Raw genomic sequence first — 17,459 nt, 5'->3', positions numbered from 1 at the left:
TACATTCAAATTGCATCAAGGAGTATTCAAATTAGGAACAGTTTGTTAAGATAAAGGAAGTAAGAGGATTGGTGGGTATGGCATAGAATCTCCATCATCAGGTGTGTTTACAATCAGTGTAAAAAAATGATCCTGCCTCAGGGTACTAACTAGAGGCCAAGACCTTCTAAAGACCCCTTCACTTTCAGTTATCTAAATTTTCAAATAGACTTTCTGAGGAAACAAATTTCCTAGATTTGTGCTGTCAGTCTGTGCCTTGTTGCCTTAACAAGTCACTTAACAGACCATGAGAAAGAGGTGGGAATTAAGACTTTGTTGGCTGATTTTATTTATGCTATCTTCTTGGCTGATTTTTTTGTTTGTTTTCCTGAAGAGTTTGGGACTCTGAAGTGATCAGTAAATCACCCTCTCAATTAATTTTCATCTCACTGGCTGAGCAACAATCAAACAAGGATTGTGCATCTTCCCCCTTGGGCACAATTTCATTTTGGGTGGTTTTAAATCTCCTCAGTGCTTCTCTTCACTGTTAAATTTTGTTCTTTTTAAGCTGGCTTTCTTAACTTTCTTAACTTCAGTAGGAATTTTCGCACGTTAGGACAGTTTTTAAAAAAATCAGACCAGGAGTCCCTAAACTGGTAATGATTGCTCAAAGCACTTTTTTAGCAACTGTATTTTAATCCACTTCACATGAATACACCTTTAACACTGAAAACATTTTGGTAATAACCAGAGTGGATTATTCCACAGATTTTGTGTTATTCCACTTTTTGCAGGAGGAACTGCGAGAAGGATTTAGGAAGAAAGGAAGTTTAATGTAATGTGTTTATATCTAAACAGATGCTTTTCAAATAATCTACATTTAAAGATACTCTTTTTTTTTTTTTTATTTGTGAGCTTTTGGCACTCAGGCATAATTTCTAACTAGAAATTATTTTAGTCTGTTGAAGACATGGTGAAGGAAGGTGGCTTTCTCAAAAGTCTCTATGCCAGTAACAGACTGAAGAGTATACCACAGAATCATAGAATGGCCTGGGTTGAAAAGCACTGTCATGATCATCTAGTTTCAATTCCCTTACTGTGGGCAGGGTCTCCAACCACTAGACAAGGCTGCCCAGAGCCACATCCAGCCAGGCCTTGAATGCCTTCAAGTTATACCTCAAGTTTCCCATTTAAGTGCTCAAATATTTCCTGAACTATGAATAACAGCATGGACATAGAAATAATGAAAAAAGCTGATTCATAATAAACAGTCCAACTAAGGCTTTCAAAACTGCAACTTCAAGCATATCTTTGCAGAGGTATTGACTTCAATGCAGAATGGGTGGGAATGAGATTCAAGATAGAAATCTAAATGGCATAGTATTTCACAAAAATAAGCTGTGGAAGCCTGTCCATCATGTGTAATGTTTTCCAAGTACAGCAATACCTTTCCTAAGGAAACCCTCCAGTGTTCAAATTTCCTTGATTTTTTTTTTTTAACTAGGTGGATTAATCATGGAATATTTTACTATTCATATATACATGAGTTATATTTAGGAAGCTTCAGTTTTTAAGATCTTGTCTGAGATAAGCACATTTTTTTCAAGTGAGATATATAGAAATCAGTTGGATCATTTGGAAAATTACAGTAGTTTACTTGAGGTACGCTACTCAGAGCTCATATGATTTAAAGTGTCAAGATAATACAATACAATTCCGTGATATTTTTAATTTATTCCGTATTTTCTATCTATCACAATAATCTCTTAAGCTTCTCAATCTTCCAAGCAGCAAATTGGGTGTATGTGACTGGTGTCACACTGGAATTTCCAGTTTACTTCTACGCTCTTGAAGTACATGAATTTACTATAATTAACTGAGCCTGAAGCACTGGCAGATTGTTCATGCCTGAAGCTGGCCCTCAGCAAGTCCTGAGGTCTGAGCTGCTCTCACAGATTTCTAAACTAAAACAGACTCAAGAGTACTAACGTAGTGTTTATAGATGTTTTTTGGTCTATGCACAGGTCAGTTGAGCCTAGTATTACTTATACTACTTCCATGTGATCTGTGTCTACCCAGTAAATGGCATCTAGCTAACTAACAGAAGATCAATTATAAGAATCCAAACCTCTTCCCAAACTATTTGGGAAAGATTTTATTATCAATGCTTCTCATATTTCATTTGTAATCACATTTTCTTTGCCTCTTTCATTACACGTTAATTGAACAAATTAATAGGGCATTAATCTTCACAAGTTTTCTCTCAAAGGATGAGATGTTCTAACATCCTAACATTCAGACAATTGCAGCCGATTAGAATTTCTGTTTCTGGAAAAGCTCCTTCAGCTGCTGTTCAGTTGTTGCTTCTTTCTGCTGCATCAGCTCCCTGGCTCCTTTGGTCACTCCCCAGCCATCTGGCTTTGACATTGAAGGACAATATGGCCTGCCTGAAGCAGGCTTCAGGTTCTCCCAGTATTCTTTTCTTGCTCTAAAACAAAGAAAAGCAAATACAGCGTTTGTTTCAGCACTTCACAATACCGAAGATATTGCGGCCATTACAAAGGAACCTCTGACTTGCAAAATCAGACTTTATGTTTAGATACAGAAAGATGAACAGAACTATACAAAGAACTGCTGCACTTTTCAAAATAATCTTTACATCCTCAAAAAGAGCACAGTAAGCTGTCAGTAGTCTGTCAGGTTTCCATTTTAACTTTCATGAATTATTTTCACATTAATTTTTATCAACTTTTGCAGCTCTCCTACCGCCTCTGCATCTCTTTCACTGCTCCCAGATCAGATTTAATTCCTCAAAATTATTAACATGAAGAAAACTTAAGATGATACTTAGATCTCTGAATTCCGTCTGCTTTATGGACCAATATAAGTCTTTGCAAGGATTGCTTTGTTGTGCCTTCCAGTTCAGATATACATACCTTGCTCTGACCCAGGGTTTAGTATGCATGCTCAGGCTATTGCCCCAGCTACCATGTTTCTCAGAACCTTCTGGCAAAAATCCTCTTTCAGGAGCCAGCTCTTCAGCTATTGCTCGGATGTGATATGGCTCAAATCCACAGCAGCCTCCAATATAGCGGATTCCTAAGTCATAAGCCTTTCTTGCATATTTTTGAACATCCCATCTAGTGATGATTCTTGGTTCCAAACCTGCAAAGACATTCATACCTTGGGCTTCCACAGCACTCCACTTCAGCAGATTTTTAGTGAGAAAAAAACTTATTGAAACTTGCACGCTGTTTGGAAAACTGATGGTAAATACAGATATTTCAACTGTCTAAGCTAGAATTAATGAGACAAAGTTTCCTAAAGCTAGCTTTTAGATTCTATTATGTGCTTCTGAACTATGCTTGTCTTAAGCTTCTTTCACCTAGCAAAACAGCAACCAATATCCAGTGAGAGTGATCAAGCCCTCAGCCACACACTTGCCATTCTGCTAGAGTTCTTTGCTGGAATACTGGACTGTTTTCCATGTTACACTCACAATGTGCAGCAAATAGCTGGGAAATCTTATTCTAATCTGTAAAGGAGATGATGCTGGCTTTCCTGCAACTGCAATAAGCCTGCTCTTTATTAATCAAGAGCACTTAACTTTTTTCCATGACTAGCTATTGGCAGCCAGCTGTTTGCTAGCCCATCCCTTACTTAGTTATATTCCCATCCACTGCTTCATGTCCCTTCCTTCCTTCTGGAAAGTTCTGAGTGCAGAATGCTCAAAAGAAGGGTGTTCCCTTGGTTGTGCTGAGTCATTCTTCCTACCGTAGATCATAATGAGCTGACTGGATGGACAACAAAGTTGAGGAAACACTTGTGGAAGAAAAGCAACAGAAAATGTGAAGAACAAGAAAAAGCACAAGGTAGGAAGGAGGCACAAGAAGTGGCAAAACTGGAAAGAAAGAACGAAGGACTGCAAAAGAAATTTGGAGAAATTGTAATACAGAACGTCCTCCTGCTCCTTTATGCACATCTGTAGAAGATTAACAAGCATGAGGAGAACTTAAAGTCCAATGAGTTGCTAAAGAGACAGGATTAAACAAAAAGCAGAAATGTTCCTCAAAAGAAAATTATTGGTCACAATGAAAGTGGTCAAAAGAAAATAAAGTGACTCATCTCAGAGGGAAAAACAATGCTATCTTAAAATGCTGTTCAAATATAGTAAGTTGATGTACAATCCTGTAGATGTAAGAGAAAGCATCTGAAGAACCACTTCACAATTTCCTCATCTCTCACACATTATTCAAAAGCAAATGCAAAAATCAATACAAAGTGATGAATTGTAAGAATGCAGTATCTTTCACTCAACTGATGCCTGTATAAACAACTGAACTTCTGGGGAATGGTAGAGGGTGTTGTCTTGATTTTTTGATCATCTACTCGTCACAACCAGTCCTTATGCACCAGCCATACCCCTCTAAAGAAACAAGCATTGATCTCACTGTGCCAACTGGCCACACATGGGGAAACACGATGATTAAAAAAAGAAGCATTCAATGAAAAGTTGCCACTTAAATCATGCGTTTCCTTTGATTTCTTTTTTTTATTGTTGTTGTCTTTTCTTATTTCCCCTCTCCAAAGTCATCTAATATTCTATTTTCAATGCATCACTTTTTACAGTACTTATTTTCTTATCTTCACTCAGATTAATTACCTATAGCTTAACTGTTTGGTCATTTATAGTATAAAAAGGTTGATGCTTTCATTGATAAGATTGTAATTGGCTCCTAGATTTAGCCCTTCCATGCATTCACTCTTGAAACAATTGAGAATGCTTTGACTGACCAGCACGCTTCTTTCTAAAACACTGTCCTTGCCTTACTGGTGATTACATAGAAGGGCAGACACAAAACTGGAAAAAGTTCTAATGGTTGATAAACATTTCTGACAGCTGTTGCTGGAGTTTGCCAGTATGAGGTTTTCTTGGCCTTTTACATTTCAAATATCTAAGTGCCTCTTCTGCACACTATCTTTCACATTAAAAAGTTAACTAAGTCATTTTAGTAACCAAACTGCTTATCTGCCATCAAGTGATCAGTTTCCCCTTCTGGACTGAAAGATACTCATGGCATGAAGCTTCTGCAATTGAGTCATGATATTTCTGAAAACTAAAGTCTCACGTGGACTCCATGTAGTGTTCAAGCCAAGAACCACAAGAAACCGAGTAGTGAATCCTTCTAATAACTTGACTATTTTCTGGGTCTGTTCTATCTTTTTGCTTGCAATCAGAGAAGCCGTACGAAGGAATGAATAGCAAAAATGAGTTCCTGGCATTTCAGTATTCCCAAATATTTTCAGAACACCATCATGCTTTTATTGCCTAATGAATGCCTTGTGCTCATGCTTCCAGTTTTCCTTTATTTAAAGAAAGGAATTTAAAAAAAAAAAAAAAAAAAAAAGATATTCCTGAAAATTGCACCTACTTCATTTTTTCTTCCTACAAATTCAGTTGTTTTATTACCTTATGTTATAGACTGAACTTGAAAAGAAGAGTGTATGATAACTGAAAACAGAGACATTTCTCAAATCAATTTAACAGTATTTTGGTTGATTTAGTCCTCTCATCTTAGGAGAATGTGATCTTTTACACCCCAGGTGTAAATAAGTCACAAAATACAAAAACCTTGTTTTTGAAAACCTTGAAACCTTACATACAAAGTGGCTGAGTCTTTCAGATTTCATGAAATTAATTTCTCCTGAGCACAAGTGATGAAACGTCTCCAAATTGCTTATCCATTTGTTAGCAACATCAAAGAACATAATACTTCTGGTTTCCCTCTAATCTTACATAAGACTGTGACACTTAAGAGACTGAACACTGGTGGTGAATGGAGTTAAATCCAGCTGGCAACCAGTCATGAATGGTGTTCCCCAGGGGTTGGTATCAGAGCCTGTCCTGTATCTTTATCCAATATATTTAGTGATGACCTGGATGAGTTTGCAGATAACACCAAGTAGGCAGGAAGGGTCGATCTGCCTAGAAGTATGAAGGCCCTATAGAAGGATCTGGACAGGTTAGATAAATGGGCTGAGGCTGATGGAATGAGGTTCAGCAAGACCAAGTGCTGCACTTTGGTCACAGCAACCCCACTCATAGCTACAGGCTTGCGACAGAATGGCTGGATTACTGTGTAAAAGAAACAGACCTGGGGGTAGTGGTCAACACTTGGCTGAACATGAGCCAGCAATGTGCCCAGGTGGCCAAGAAGGCCAACAGCATCCTGCCTTCTATGAGAGAAAAAAAGCAGCAGGGAGCAGGGAAATGATCATTCCTCTGTACTCAGCACTAGCGAGGCTGCACCTTGATTACTGCGTTCAAAACCTGAAATATTGGTGAGTTCCAGTCCAAAGGTATTTTAAACTCTGTGTTTTTTTAAGTCTATTTGTACTTACTTATTTCTTTACTGTTCCACGGTGGTCTTGAACAAGGTTCTTCAGCATGAGGAAGAACTATACATTTAATTGAGTTCAGGTCATAGCGTTTTAACAATTTCCATCAAAATTTCATTTTCAGTAACAGGCTGTAGTACTACTGAAATACTCCTGCTATGCGGATGAACTTTAATCTGATATTACACTGCAAACCCTCTATGCAGAATGCCAGACAGGATAGTGGGGACTCATCCTATTGTATAAAAGGACATCTTATAGCTTTGGTTTTGATAAAAAACAGGAAAGAAGGAAGTATGTAACAAAAAGCATGTCTTACCAAAGGGAAATTCAGGAAGATCAATAAACCCCTGCTTCCCACAGTCAGGTGTATGGAAAGCAAGTGGTTGAGACATCAGGTGGGCCTTCAGCTTAGCAGCTTGCAAGCCCTCTTTCATCAGTTTCACAGTTTCCAGTACAGTATCTGGATCAAAATGGCAGTTAACTCCAACAATGGAAGCACCTATGAGAAGGACAATAACTGTTTAAGTCACATATTCCCAAGAAATAGGCAGTGAATGTTTTTAGACACAGCACTCCAGAAGCAAATCAGTCCATCTGCACACCAGCCCTATGAAAAGGCAACTGAGCTGGAGTCAGTCTCAGCTCTCATGTGGCAGATCATACTATCTGCATTTCAGCTGCTCTCCTCTTAACCTTCCAGATGAAGTACCAAGATGAAAAGCATCCACCGTCACATAGGCAATTATCTAACAGCTTTCTAATGCAGGTTCTGCCTTGGAATTTTAACTCTAACTCCAAAGGAAAAGAGCAGTTCAGGACAGATATAACGAAGCCCTTGTATCATCCGTTATGCCACCATTCCTTCTGTCCTTCCAAGCCAAACCATTCTATGATTCTACTTGTCCTGCAGAAAATACAGCTTTTGTTAGACAAAAAGAATTCCCCCCCCCCCCGCCCCGTTTCTCATCCTGGATTTGAACCATACTCCAGAAAGTTTTTAAAACACAGAATCAAATGTTGCTTATGTTTCATAATTTTAAGCCTGGGATTTGGGGCTGTCTCTGTAACCAAAAAGGAATTTGTTTAGAATTTTCCTCTACTCAGCATTAGCTACCTGTGACTACCATTCCCAATCTTGGTTAATATGATTTCTTAGCTGCGGTATTCTGTGTTTTCTTGCTACAAGACTTCCTACAGAAAACTAAACGAAAGTTCTTTTTAAAGACATAATCAGGAAGTTATCATCTCCTTCACATACCCCTTCATGTATCTGAATGCCTAAGAAATGTGTTTTGTCCCATACTTTTAAAAGCAGTTTAAAACAGTTTCTTACCAGCCTTCACCAGTTGGACAGCACACTGCCCAGGAGGCACACCATGCATGTCTCCTTCTGGACCAATGCACATTGTAGCTGCAACTGGCTTGCCAGACTCTTTTAGGACTTCAACTGCCCAGACAGCTTCTTCAACATGTTCAAAATACTGCAAGTTATTAAAACAGAACTAGTTTCATTTCTTGGAGATGAAGCATAAACATTAATTCAGATGCCAAATTCATAAGCAACACAATAACATACTCTAACAAAGCTCTGTTGAGTTCACTGACCATACCATTAGAAAATAATATCAGTTGAATGCATTTATTTTTAACTACAAATGTACCTCTGCAATGAGGAAGTCCACATTCTTCTGCATGAAGATATCAAGCTGCTTTCGAAAGACTGCTTTAACCTCTGTTTTGTCCTTGCAGCTTAAGTATGATGGTGTCTGACTAACTCCTCCAGCTACTACAGCATCGCCTTCACTGGCCACTTCTCTGGCAATGTCACAAGCAGCTTCATTCACTTTCTGGCACTGCATGAATACAGATTACGTTAGTTTTACCCCATCAGAGATAAGCATGAAGCTTTAGAGCACAAAACAGATTAAAGTCAAAATCCATAGTAATTTCTTCATATTCATTTATAATTTAAATGTATTTTTAAATGACATTGATTAGAAAGATTAACAAACTTTCAAAAAAGTAACAAATGTTAGGAAACAAATTTCTTGTCACCTCTAAGCTATTATATCATACTATCAAATACTAATAAAAAGCATACTATTTTTAACACAGTTTAAACAATTAAAGCTATAAAAAGCAAATAAATATTTGATATTTAGTACAATTATCTTCATTCTTTCATAAAATGATAAGAATTTAAGTGTACATTTTTGTGGGTGGAAGAAAAATACATAGTTATCTCAGCTGATTTTTCATTCTATTTTTAATTTATCTTAGTATTTTGAAACTCATCAAAATATAATATGTTTATATAGATCTATTTATGACTTTATCTTTAAAAAAAATATATAATTCATTATCACATATTAGCATGGCCAATTTAAGAACATTAAGGCGAAACTTAGCACTGTATATAATTAATTACCTAGACTGAAGACATTCTGATTGTACTCAGAGGTGTCTACAACAGCTTGTGAAAAAGACACTAAGTTGAGGAAGAAGATTTTTGGAAAGGAAGCATTCGGGATAGATAGCAAGCACTGGTTAGAGCAGGTCTGTTTCTGGCTCACGGTTTATTCAGAAACTTCAGTCTTCTCACAGCTGAAGTGTTTCATGGATGCCCCAGAAGATCAAGCTGTTTTTTAACATTGTTCCTGACAAAGTGACTTCCATTTGCACTGGCACTCACATTTAGTAATTCCAGGATCTGGAGCCATACACTAAGCCAAGCCCAGAGAACCTGTTCTAGAATAAGCAGTGAGTCTTAAAAACTTTGCTGCAAAGCATTTGCTGCACTGGTGCTCTTCCCTCCTATCATTTTGCGTGGCAGCAGGTGCTGCAGCATGGCTTGTTCCACAGGCACTGTGCTTCTAGAATAGATTTTAAACGTTGCATCTGTGGAATTCAAAGTAAATTTGGTCATACAACATTATGACTGATGTTTCACACATTGAACAGCTTCTGGGGAATAGAGAGAATGTGGTGGTTTTTTTTTTTTAATGCCCTTGAGTTGGGATTTCAGCTGTAGTGACAGGAACATTTCCGAACTGCAATGCCACAAGCAGCAATAAAGCATTATTGATAGCATACGAATGAATACATAGAAACATCCATGATATGCATGCACTCAGTTGGCTGGTCTGAATGATTTAATAAAAATGTTGGGTAAATGTGGCCATATTCTAAATGGATATAAGAAAAAATGAGAAAGTACTCATTAAAATGTTTGTTCTGACTACACTTAATTAAAAAGAACCAGCATCTTCTGAATCACTCCCACACCAGTATCTTCTAAACTGTGTACAGTACCTCAGTACTTATGATCAGTGTTTCTCCCTTCCCCTCCTTAGAATATGAAAAATTCTGATTAATTCTACTCAGAATCACTTACATAGAAAGTGGCTCCAATTCTCTTATTAACTGGAAAGCAGTACAAGAACTAGGCTCTCAGATGTTTCTTTTATTTAACAGGTTGCCCACATAGATGAGAGCTGGTGTCAAACACTGTGATTTGAAAACAATGCTGTAATAGCTCAGCCTGACCCATACAACAGTTTTAGGGTAATAGTGACCTCCCAATTTTAAGCTACAAGTGTTCCACTAATGTCCAGTTTCTGGCCCTGCAATACCTTCTTCCCCCAAGAGTATCTTATCTATTTTCCAGAGGCTAAAGCAGACAACGTGACCAAAGGAGAAGGGATCAGGGAAAACACACTGGCAAATCTTCCAGTCTCAAAGGAACTATCTAGAAATGTTTATGACCAAAGTCCCAGGCGAGCTGAGGCCTACAGTTAGTAAAACCACTCAGCATCCCATGTGTCCTTAGTGCACAGAGTGAGAAAACACCACCATTGTACTTCTGTTGCTGTTCCAGACTACCCTCATACATGAAGATGGGAATACCGGCCACAGAGCAAACCTTGAATTTTTAATTATTACTTTATTAAAGAAATGACCTTAGAAAAAACATTCAATACTTTTAAACCGGCTGCTAATTTCTAGAATTCTTCACCATTTTAGCAGTTGATTTGTTTCAGTGAGTGTTAAAGTATTTCTTCCCCTCTGCATCCCCAAATGATTTTGCTCTCTGTGCAAATGATTTTTTCCCCCTACTCTTCGTATCAAAATTCCAGTAAGCTAGTCTCTTCGACAAGAAAAATAAGATGCGGGTATCCTCTAGTCCCATTTTGTAATTTTGCTCTCCTTTAACCACGTCCTTCTTATTATTCCAAACTCTGCATCATCTCATTTTTGGTCCTCAAATATAACCAAAAAAATCACTCCAAAGAACATTTAAATTGAATCCACTTACTTCATATCTCCATCAAAGTTTTATTCTACTCACAGTTATTTTCTCAGCTACATAGTTGCCTCTGTTCTCCAGTTTGTCCTCACTGGCATAAAAGGTGAATGTTTGAAGAACATTGGATCCAGCTCTGAGGAATTCCCTGTGAAGCTGACGAACTAAAAAAAGACAAGAGATGCTTGGTACAGTTATTACTGTTGGTATCCTAAAATTAAATGCTTACTGAAGTAATGTTACTTTGACATAAGTGATATAGTATTTACTAGTAAAGCCTGTGAGAAAGTAGCAATAGTAGTATATGCAGAATTTCTTCTTCCCCCCCCCCCCTCAGTCTTAAACATTAGGTAGAAAACGTAGTTATTCCCTGCTATAAATAAAGAAGGATTTCTATTCAGTTTTCTATCAGCAGATCCAGTTTTGTCTTGCACTTCACCTATCTCCTGCTTTCTGCACTCCTTCACATCTCCCAGTTTCACATAATAGAAATGCATCATAGTTCAGGAACGGAAAGTAAAAAAAAAACCACAGCAAAAGCCTGTGAAAGAATGACAAGGAATAACAAGCAAAAAGAACATCACATGAAAGAAAGAGCCAGTTTCTCAGCTTCCAGATCATGACTGCATTAAGAGGTTCAACAGCTTACAGCACATACAAGAAATCAATTAACCTCTAGATATTGCAAACAAACAAGAGAACGCTGACGTTTCTATGGCAAATGTTTGGGGAAGTTTTCCTGATGTCCTGGTTTCTCATACCTCCTTGCCCACAGACAATCTGTGTCATTAGCAAAGTGTGTGACTGTGTCATAATGAAGCTACTGCCTTCAGCTACAGCAGATACAGCATTCTACAACAGGGAAGCTCAAACAGAAGTTGCTTGTATCAATCACACGAACACATCTGCTTTCAGTGAAGGAATAGTGTCATATTGCTTGCTTTTCTCTGCTGGTGCAGTATTTCATTTTCAGTAACAGCCTTGGCCAACTGCGGTGTGACTTAATACGGTGCCTGTTTACCCTGCAGTCAAAAAGACCTATTCAGAAACACAGATTGTAGCAGGGCTACAGATCAAAAAGTCCCTGGAATCTGCCTAAGCTATCAGGATCAGATTTCAGTTTTTACAACTTCTACATTAATTCAAAACTTTAATATTTCTGAGAGAATTCTGCTTTCTATAGCATTAAAGTAGAGCGTTAATCACAGAAAAAATAGATGTTTCTATATGTTTGTAGTGGTCCAAAGTGGTTTTTGGTTTTGTTTTTTATTTTTCCATGAGGAAGAGTAGAAAACACTGGTGAAAACTAGCCAGGAAATGGGAAAAACTGAAAAAATTCCACAAATATTTTCTACAAATGCACTGACTCCCATAACAAACAAGCTTTATTTACCCACAGTGTTAGTTTGGTTTTATTTAAAATTACTGCATTCCTGGAAAAAGTCTTGGGCTTTGGGTAAATAAGGACAGTGATATAGATAAACAAATGAAACAGTAAGAAACTTATTTCAAACTGTTACTTACACAGACCCACTCAGGAGTCTCTGTCCACATTTGGGGAGAAAAAATGGCCTTATAAGTAAAGTATCAGTCTGAATCTCATTCAATCCCAGGCAGATGTTATTATACCCACAATATTCTGTTACTATTTTAAAGCCTGCAACAGCCTGCACGACACTAACAGAAAACCCCAAACCACCGTGTAAATCATTATGTGACTGCTAGTATATTACTCAAACTATGGATTCCTCCACCATTTGACAAATGAGGTTAAGAGCTACGAGTAGGGCTAAATAATGATTTCAATTCACCACAAGTTGGATATTTAACAATAGACAGACTTAAGCTAACAGGAGATGGAGAAAGTACATATGTACACTGCCCCATGCAGAGCAGTAGTTCAAATACCTGGTCTGGCTCAGGACAGTTGTCAATCTCATAGAACTTCTTCCTTGTAACAGAGTGAATGGCTTTCAACTTGTCTTTTTTGTTTGTTTGTTTTTGGATTTTTTTGCACACGCCTTGCTGCATTCTAAGAACCTCCCCCACCCCCCTTTTCCCTCTTCCCTTACAAAGAGGAGGGGGGCTGTTAGCTGTATGGATTTTGTACCAGCTGGCCCAGCCAGTTGCTCCTTGTGCTCTTTACACCTGCTTTCCAAGTAACATGACTCTTAAACACGCAGGAGCAAAAATCAGTAATGGAGGGGAAGCAACACACCACACTACAAGAAATGAACATATTCCCAGTTGAGTGTATGTTCATAAATCGCCTATAAAAAGGTTTATTAAACTGTTGTAACTATTACAGACATAAGCAGCATGTTCTATAGATAGCTACCAGCAAATCAGCAGTAATGCTTAGATGGCTGAGCTCTAACCAATGACCGCTAGGCAGTTAATTAAAGCAGGCCTGTGTGCTCATTTAGCCCAGCTAACTCACCTATGAGAATATTTTTCTACATAGAACGTGTCGAAGAAAGTAAACAGCAAAATTCCACTGAAGGCACATCCAATCCTTTAAAGCACAGTCTGAGAACAAGAATTCAGCATGAAGCAGAATCTCAGCAAGGCAATTAGCACTGTCTGGGTTAAGCCAGCTGATGTTAGCTCATAACCAAAAGACCCTTCCCAGATTGAATCGCTCAGTAATATATACGCTATTTCTCAGGTGTGACAATTAGAATTAAAAGTGTTGTACAAAAAGGTAAACAAAATGCACATTGACTAACAGAATCTGTTTTAGCACTATTTATGCTAACTAGTCTTTATGCATTACAATCTTTATGCTGTAAGGCACTGTAATTGCTCATTTAGTCCCCCTCCACTGCTGGCAGTTACTCCATTAGACAGCACAGGCAGAGAAAATGATCTTATTTCACTGTAACAGTTGGGTTCTCATTCCCCTTTTCACAGTGGAGGCGCATACATTAAATACTCCATTCCCATTCGGTTGTTTATTTAAAGCCACTACTTTCATGAAAAAGAAAATACACAGACAGTATTGATTTACAGCAATATAAAAATCCCAGAATGGTCAAACCCAACAAAACAGAGAGTCACCTGTAGAACTCTTTGTCACAAGATGCTGTCAGTGATAAATTTGATACTGGCTCGAGGACAGACAGGACAAGTGCATGAGAGAATATTACTGAACACAAAGATAGCATATCTGGTTCAAAAATTATTGAAGACAAGAAGCATTCTGGAGAGGTATGACTATATCATGTATAATGAGGTACTACTCATTCTTCTCCAACCAGCTGCTTTTAGCCGCTGTTACAGAAAGAATATAGGGTAAGTTGAGCTTTAGGTCTACAGATCTTATGCTGTCCTTCACAGTGTCTAATTCTACAGCAACATTTCTATTTAAAAACTTGCTGCAAGTTCTATAAACTAATTATTTTTCCAACTACTTTTACTTTCGTTACAGGTAAAACTGACCTGCTTCTGGGTGTTCTACTGTTGCTTCGGGAGTCCAAGGTCCAGCTTTCACATATCCCCTCTTTTCAAGGGCAAAGACAAATCCCCCATCTCCAATCACAATCTCTCCAGCATCCAAGCGCTCTAGAATACCCTGAAGAAAAGGAAAGGTTAATAATTACAGATCTTCAGTTTCGTGGGCATATGTGACTTGTTGTCATATCCTGTATTTGACAAGACAGAAATATCCGTGGGCCACAGAAACACCTTTACTATAATAATAAAACGTCATCTATTTCCTTCTTGAAATTCTCTTGAAAGAATAGTAGTAGACAGTCTGTTTTAAAAGCCTTCTTTTTCTATGGGAAACACATCAAAACAATATATGTTGATTGCGCCTAATTAGATATATGAGTTTTTGTATTTGATTCATTGCTTCATTGTCCTGTTAAAATTCTCCAAAATGTTCTATGCTATTACACTGAACAGTACTACATGCTGCATACAGATTACTACCCTAATTCCGTAAGATTTCAAGAAATGAATGAATGCAGACAACACATTAACAAATGTAAAAGGTACAGAAAAAATTATGGCTGTATTTTTCTGATGGCACATTTAGTGGTTTAGCAAATGAAATCTGAGGGAGCAAGAAAAGGAAAAGCCTGATGGACAGAGTTGAGAGTTATTTGTGTACTCAGAGTGTATCTTGATAATTTCTCCGCTAATTCATTTATGCTATCACACATATCAGAAAGACAAACATCTACAACTTCTCATCGCTGCCCTTTAGGTGGGATGAGAATATATCCTCTCAACAAGGAGTACCATTTATCTCAGACAGGTCCAGTACCTGTATCTTCAGAGTGCAACCACACCAGGGTTCAAAGCTCTGCTGACACAGTCAGCATTTTTGGTTCAGGGGCTGACATGGCAGTAAGGTTATGGGGCTGCTGTGCAGATATGAGCCTGGCCAAGTACTGGCTTGCAGATCTTGCATCACATTCTACTGCACACTGTGGACTTGCCAAAACAGCAACCTGACTAACTCTAGCATTTAAGAGACTACACAAGTTTCTCATTTGGCAGGACCCGGGCAAAGTTCAGTCTACAATACTGTATCTACAAAACTGAGCAACTTTCAGCAAGCCCACCACTCATACCTCAACAGATGGAAGCTCTGTTGTACGTCCAAGTGTTGGGAGGCTTCATGAAAACTGCAGTTAGACTGAATATAACTCAAATGGGGCTAAAGAAAAGCAGCTGAGGAACTAATGACTGAGTCCTTCCCTCTCCTGCTTGCCAAGGAAGGTTGAACAAAGCCTGCTTCAGAACTTTAATGTGCAGGGAATAGGACCACAGAGGGAAAAACCCTGGAGGTAAAAGCAATTTCAGGTGCTGCTGATTGATTGAAGTTGAGGGAATAGATACATGTTGACATCATATGTACATGTTATATTTAAATGCACTACAACACTGACTTTTTTCTTTTAAAAAGTAATTTCTTGGACCTGATAGAAGTTTCCCTTCAGTTATGGCTTTTTAAAACACCACTTTAAAATAATCTTCACTTTTGTCACACTGAAGCAATGTAAGTTAAAACAGTATTATCAGCTGTATTACCAGCTCAGGTTAGTTCAAAAATGGAAACCACTTTTTTGCAGGTTAGTACAGATGGATATTATCCCAATGCACCATCGTTACTTGTCCTCACTGAATGAAATACCTTTATTTCAACCAGCATTTTGTCCTCATTTTGTCCCGTGCAGCTGTGTGTTCATGCCTAATCTAGATCAAAACTAAACCATGTGGTGATCCACTAGTACAGAGATCTGGCATAAAGTAACAGGGAAAAAGAGATGTAAAATCTCAGGCTTTCGAGACATCTTTTCACTTTTCGCCACCACGAATGACATTGCGTCACTTAGGGCATTCACCAAAGTGGTCTATCTACTCACCAAAAGAGAACAAATGATTGTATGAAGATATTTCCAGCTTGCTTAGGAGTGAAACTGAACCACGTCAGCAGCCTGCTTGTTTTACCTATGCCCTACCTTTCCATTGGTGAAGAGAAAGAAAGCGTCTGAAAACTCAGATCTTACCCTGACTCCCTCATTCACAACCGGTTTATGTGAAAGAGCCATAGACACAAAAATGAATGATAACTCCTCTAAGAGCTGTCCTACTGCTAAAAGCACAGTCACGGCAAGAAGGAAGAATGTGTTGCTTCATGCCCCTGCCAAACAGTGACAGGCAGCAGCACTTCTATATGCCAGAGTTTGATTCACACATTGCTAGAAGTTCTGTCTTAACAGGCAGAACAGCTGATGCCAGAATAACTTCATACTGACTAATTTCTTCAGCTGAATGAGAGTGCAAAGGGCATGCATACACTGGGGGTGGTACTCATGTTACACTGCTGGTATTCAGTCCTATCAATCAAGGGAAGAACAGTTTGGGACTTTTAAATAGAGTTGACTGGAAGCAGAAATCCCACCTAATGAAGGTTCGTGCTGACAATATCCAGAATTTCAGTGTGTTGCAAATCTTGTTTAATTTTTTTAATCAAATACTGTAAAGCTAAATGGATTTGGCGGCTGCAACGTGTGCGTTCCGAGAAAACTAAAATTCTAGGGGCTGGGGCAGCACCAACTTCAATTTAATACGCCCGACTATCCCACAACAGCACCCGATCTCTTTAAGAAGCTTTGTGCCCAGCAGGCATCGTTACCACCTGCCTTTAACCGCAGCCCCACTCCGCGCCCCACCCGCAGGAGCAGCGGGTCCCTCCCGCGGGGTGCACAGCACCGCGCGCGGAAAGGCGCCCTGAGCGCACGGCAGCACGGCAGCACGGCAGCACGGCAGCACGGCAGCACGGCAGCACGGCCCCCAGCGCTCAGCCTGCGCCGCTCTCCAGATGCGGTGCCGGGAGCGGGGCCAGGAAGGGGCGGGGGAGAGTTACCCTTTTGCCCTGTTTCAGGGTCTTCGCGATCGGCAGCATCTTCCTCGCCCGGGGACGCCGGCTGTTCAACTGCGACCCGACGGCTAGGCACGAAGCGGGAGGCAGTCTCGGCGTTCAGACAGCGCTTTTATAGCTCTGGCGGGAGGCGGTCCGCGGGGCAGCGCTGCGGGTGACACCCCTGGCCGGGCTCGCCCCCCAGCCCCTGACCTCCTGACCCTGCCGGCAGCCCCCGCTCTCCGCCTGCCCCGAGGCGGCTCCGCGCCCCTCGGCCCCGCCCGTCCCGGCCGAGGCCCGGGGGTGGGCGGCCGGCAGCGCGCCCGGGCTAACCCGTGCGGCTGTTCCAGCCAAGGGGCGGGCCGGCGGCCTCCGCGGGAGGAGAGTTCGCGGCGGGGC

General features: G+C 39.6%; 1 protein-coding gene across 1 annotated transcript; it reads right to left on the bottom strand.

Moving 5' to 3' along the window:
• Nucleotides 1-1,693: 1,693 nt before the first annotated feature.
• On the bottom strand, nucleotides 1,694-17,174 carry LOC122182138 (betaine--homocysteine S-methyltransferase 1). The gene is made up of 8 exons (XM_042875181.1): nucleotides 17,067-17,174; nucleotides 14,126-14,258; nucleotides 10,730-10,848; nucleotides 8,043-8,234; nucleotides 7,715-7,862; nucleotides 6,698-6,880; nucleotides 2,916-3,144; nucleotides 1,694-2,467 (listed from the first exon to the last, which is right to left on the bottom strand). The coding sequence occupies exons 1-8, from the start codon at nucleotides 17,103-17,105 to the stop codon at nucleotides 2,293-2,295; spliced, it is 1,218 nt and encodes a 405-aa protein (XP_042731115.1). The 5' UTR covers nucleotides 17,106-17,174; the 3' UTR covers nucleotides 1,694-2,292.
• Nucleotides 17,175-17,459: the final 285 nt, after the last annotated feature.

This window comes from Lagopus leucura, unplaced genomic scaffold (assembly GCF_019238085.1).
Source record: "Lagopus leucura isolate 7727_CA_CO unplaced genomic scaffold, USGS_WTPT01 Super-Scaffold_100014, whole genome shotgun sequence".
Lineage (NCBI taxonomy): Eukaryota > Metazoa > Chordata > Aves > Galliformes > Phasianidae > Lagopus > Lagopus leucura.
This window is presented reverse-complemented; position numbering and strand designations above follow the sequence as displayed.

What these genes read in the sequence shown, in the direction of transcription:
- LOC122182138 (XM_042875181.1), bottom strand. Translation starts at nt 17,105, where the DNA reads ATGCTGCCGATCGCGAAGACCCTGAAACAGGGCAAAAGG. An exon ending in AGTAGAACACCCAGAAGCAG is followed by an intron (nt 10,849 to 14,125) that starts GTCAGTTTTACC and finishes GTCTTTTTTTAG; the next exon opens with TTCGTCAGCTTCACAGGGAA. An exon ending in TGTCCAACTGGTGAAGGCTG is followed by an intron (nt 6,881 to 7,714) that starts GTAAGAAACTGT and finishes TCCTTCTCATAG; the next exon opens with GTGCTTCCATTGTTGGAGTT.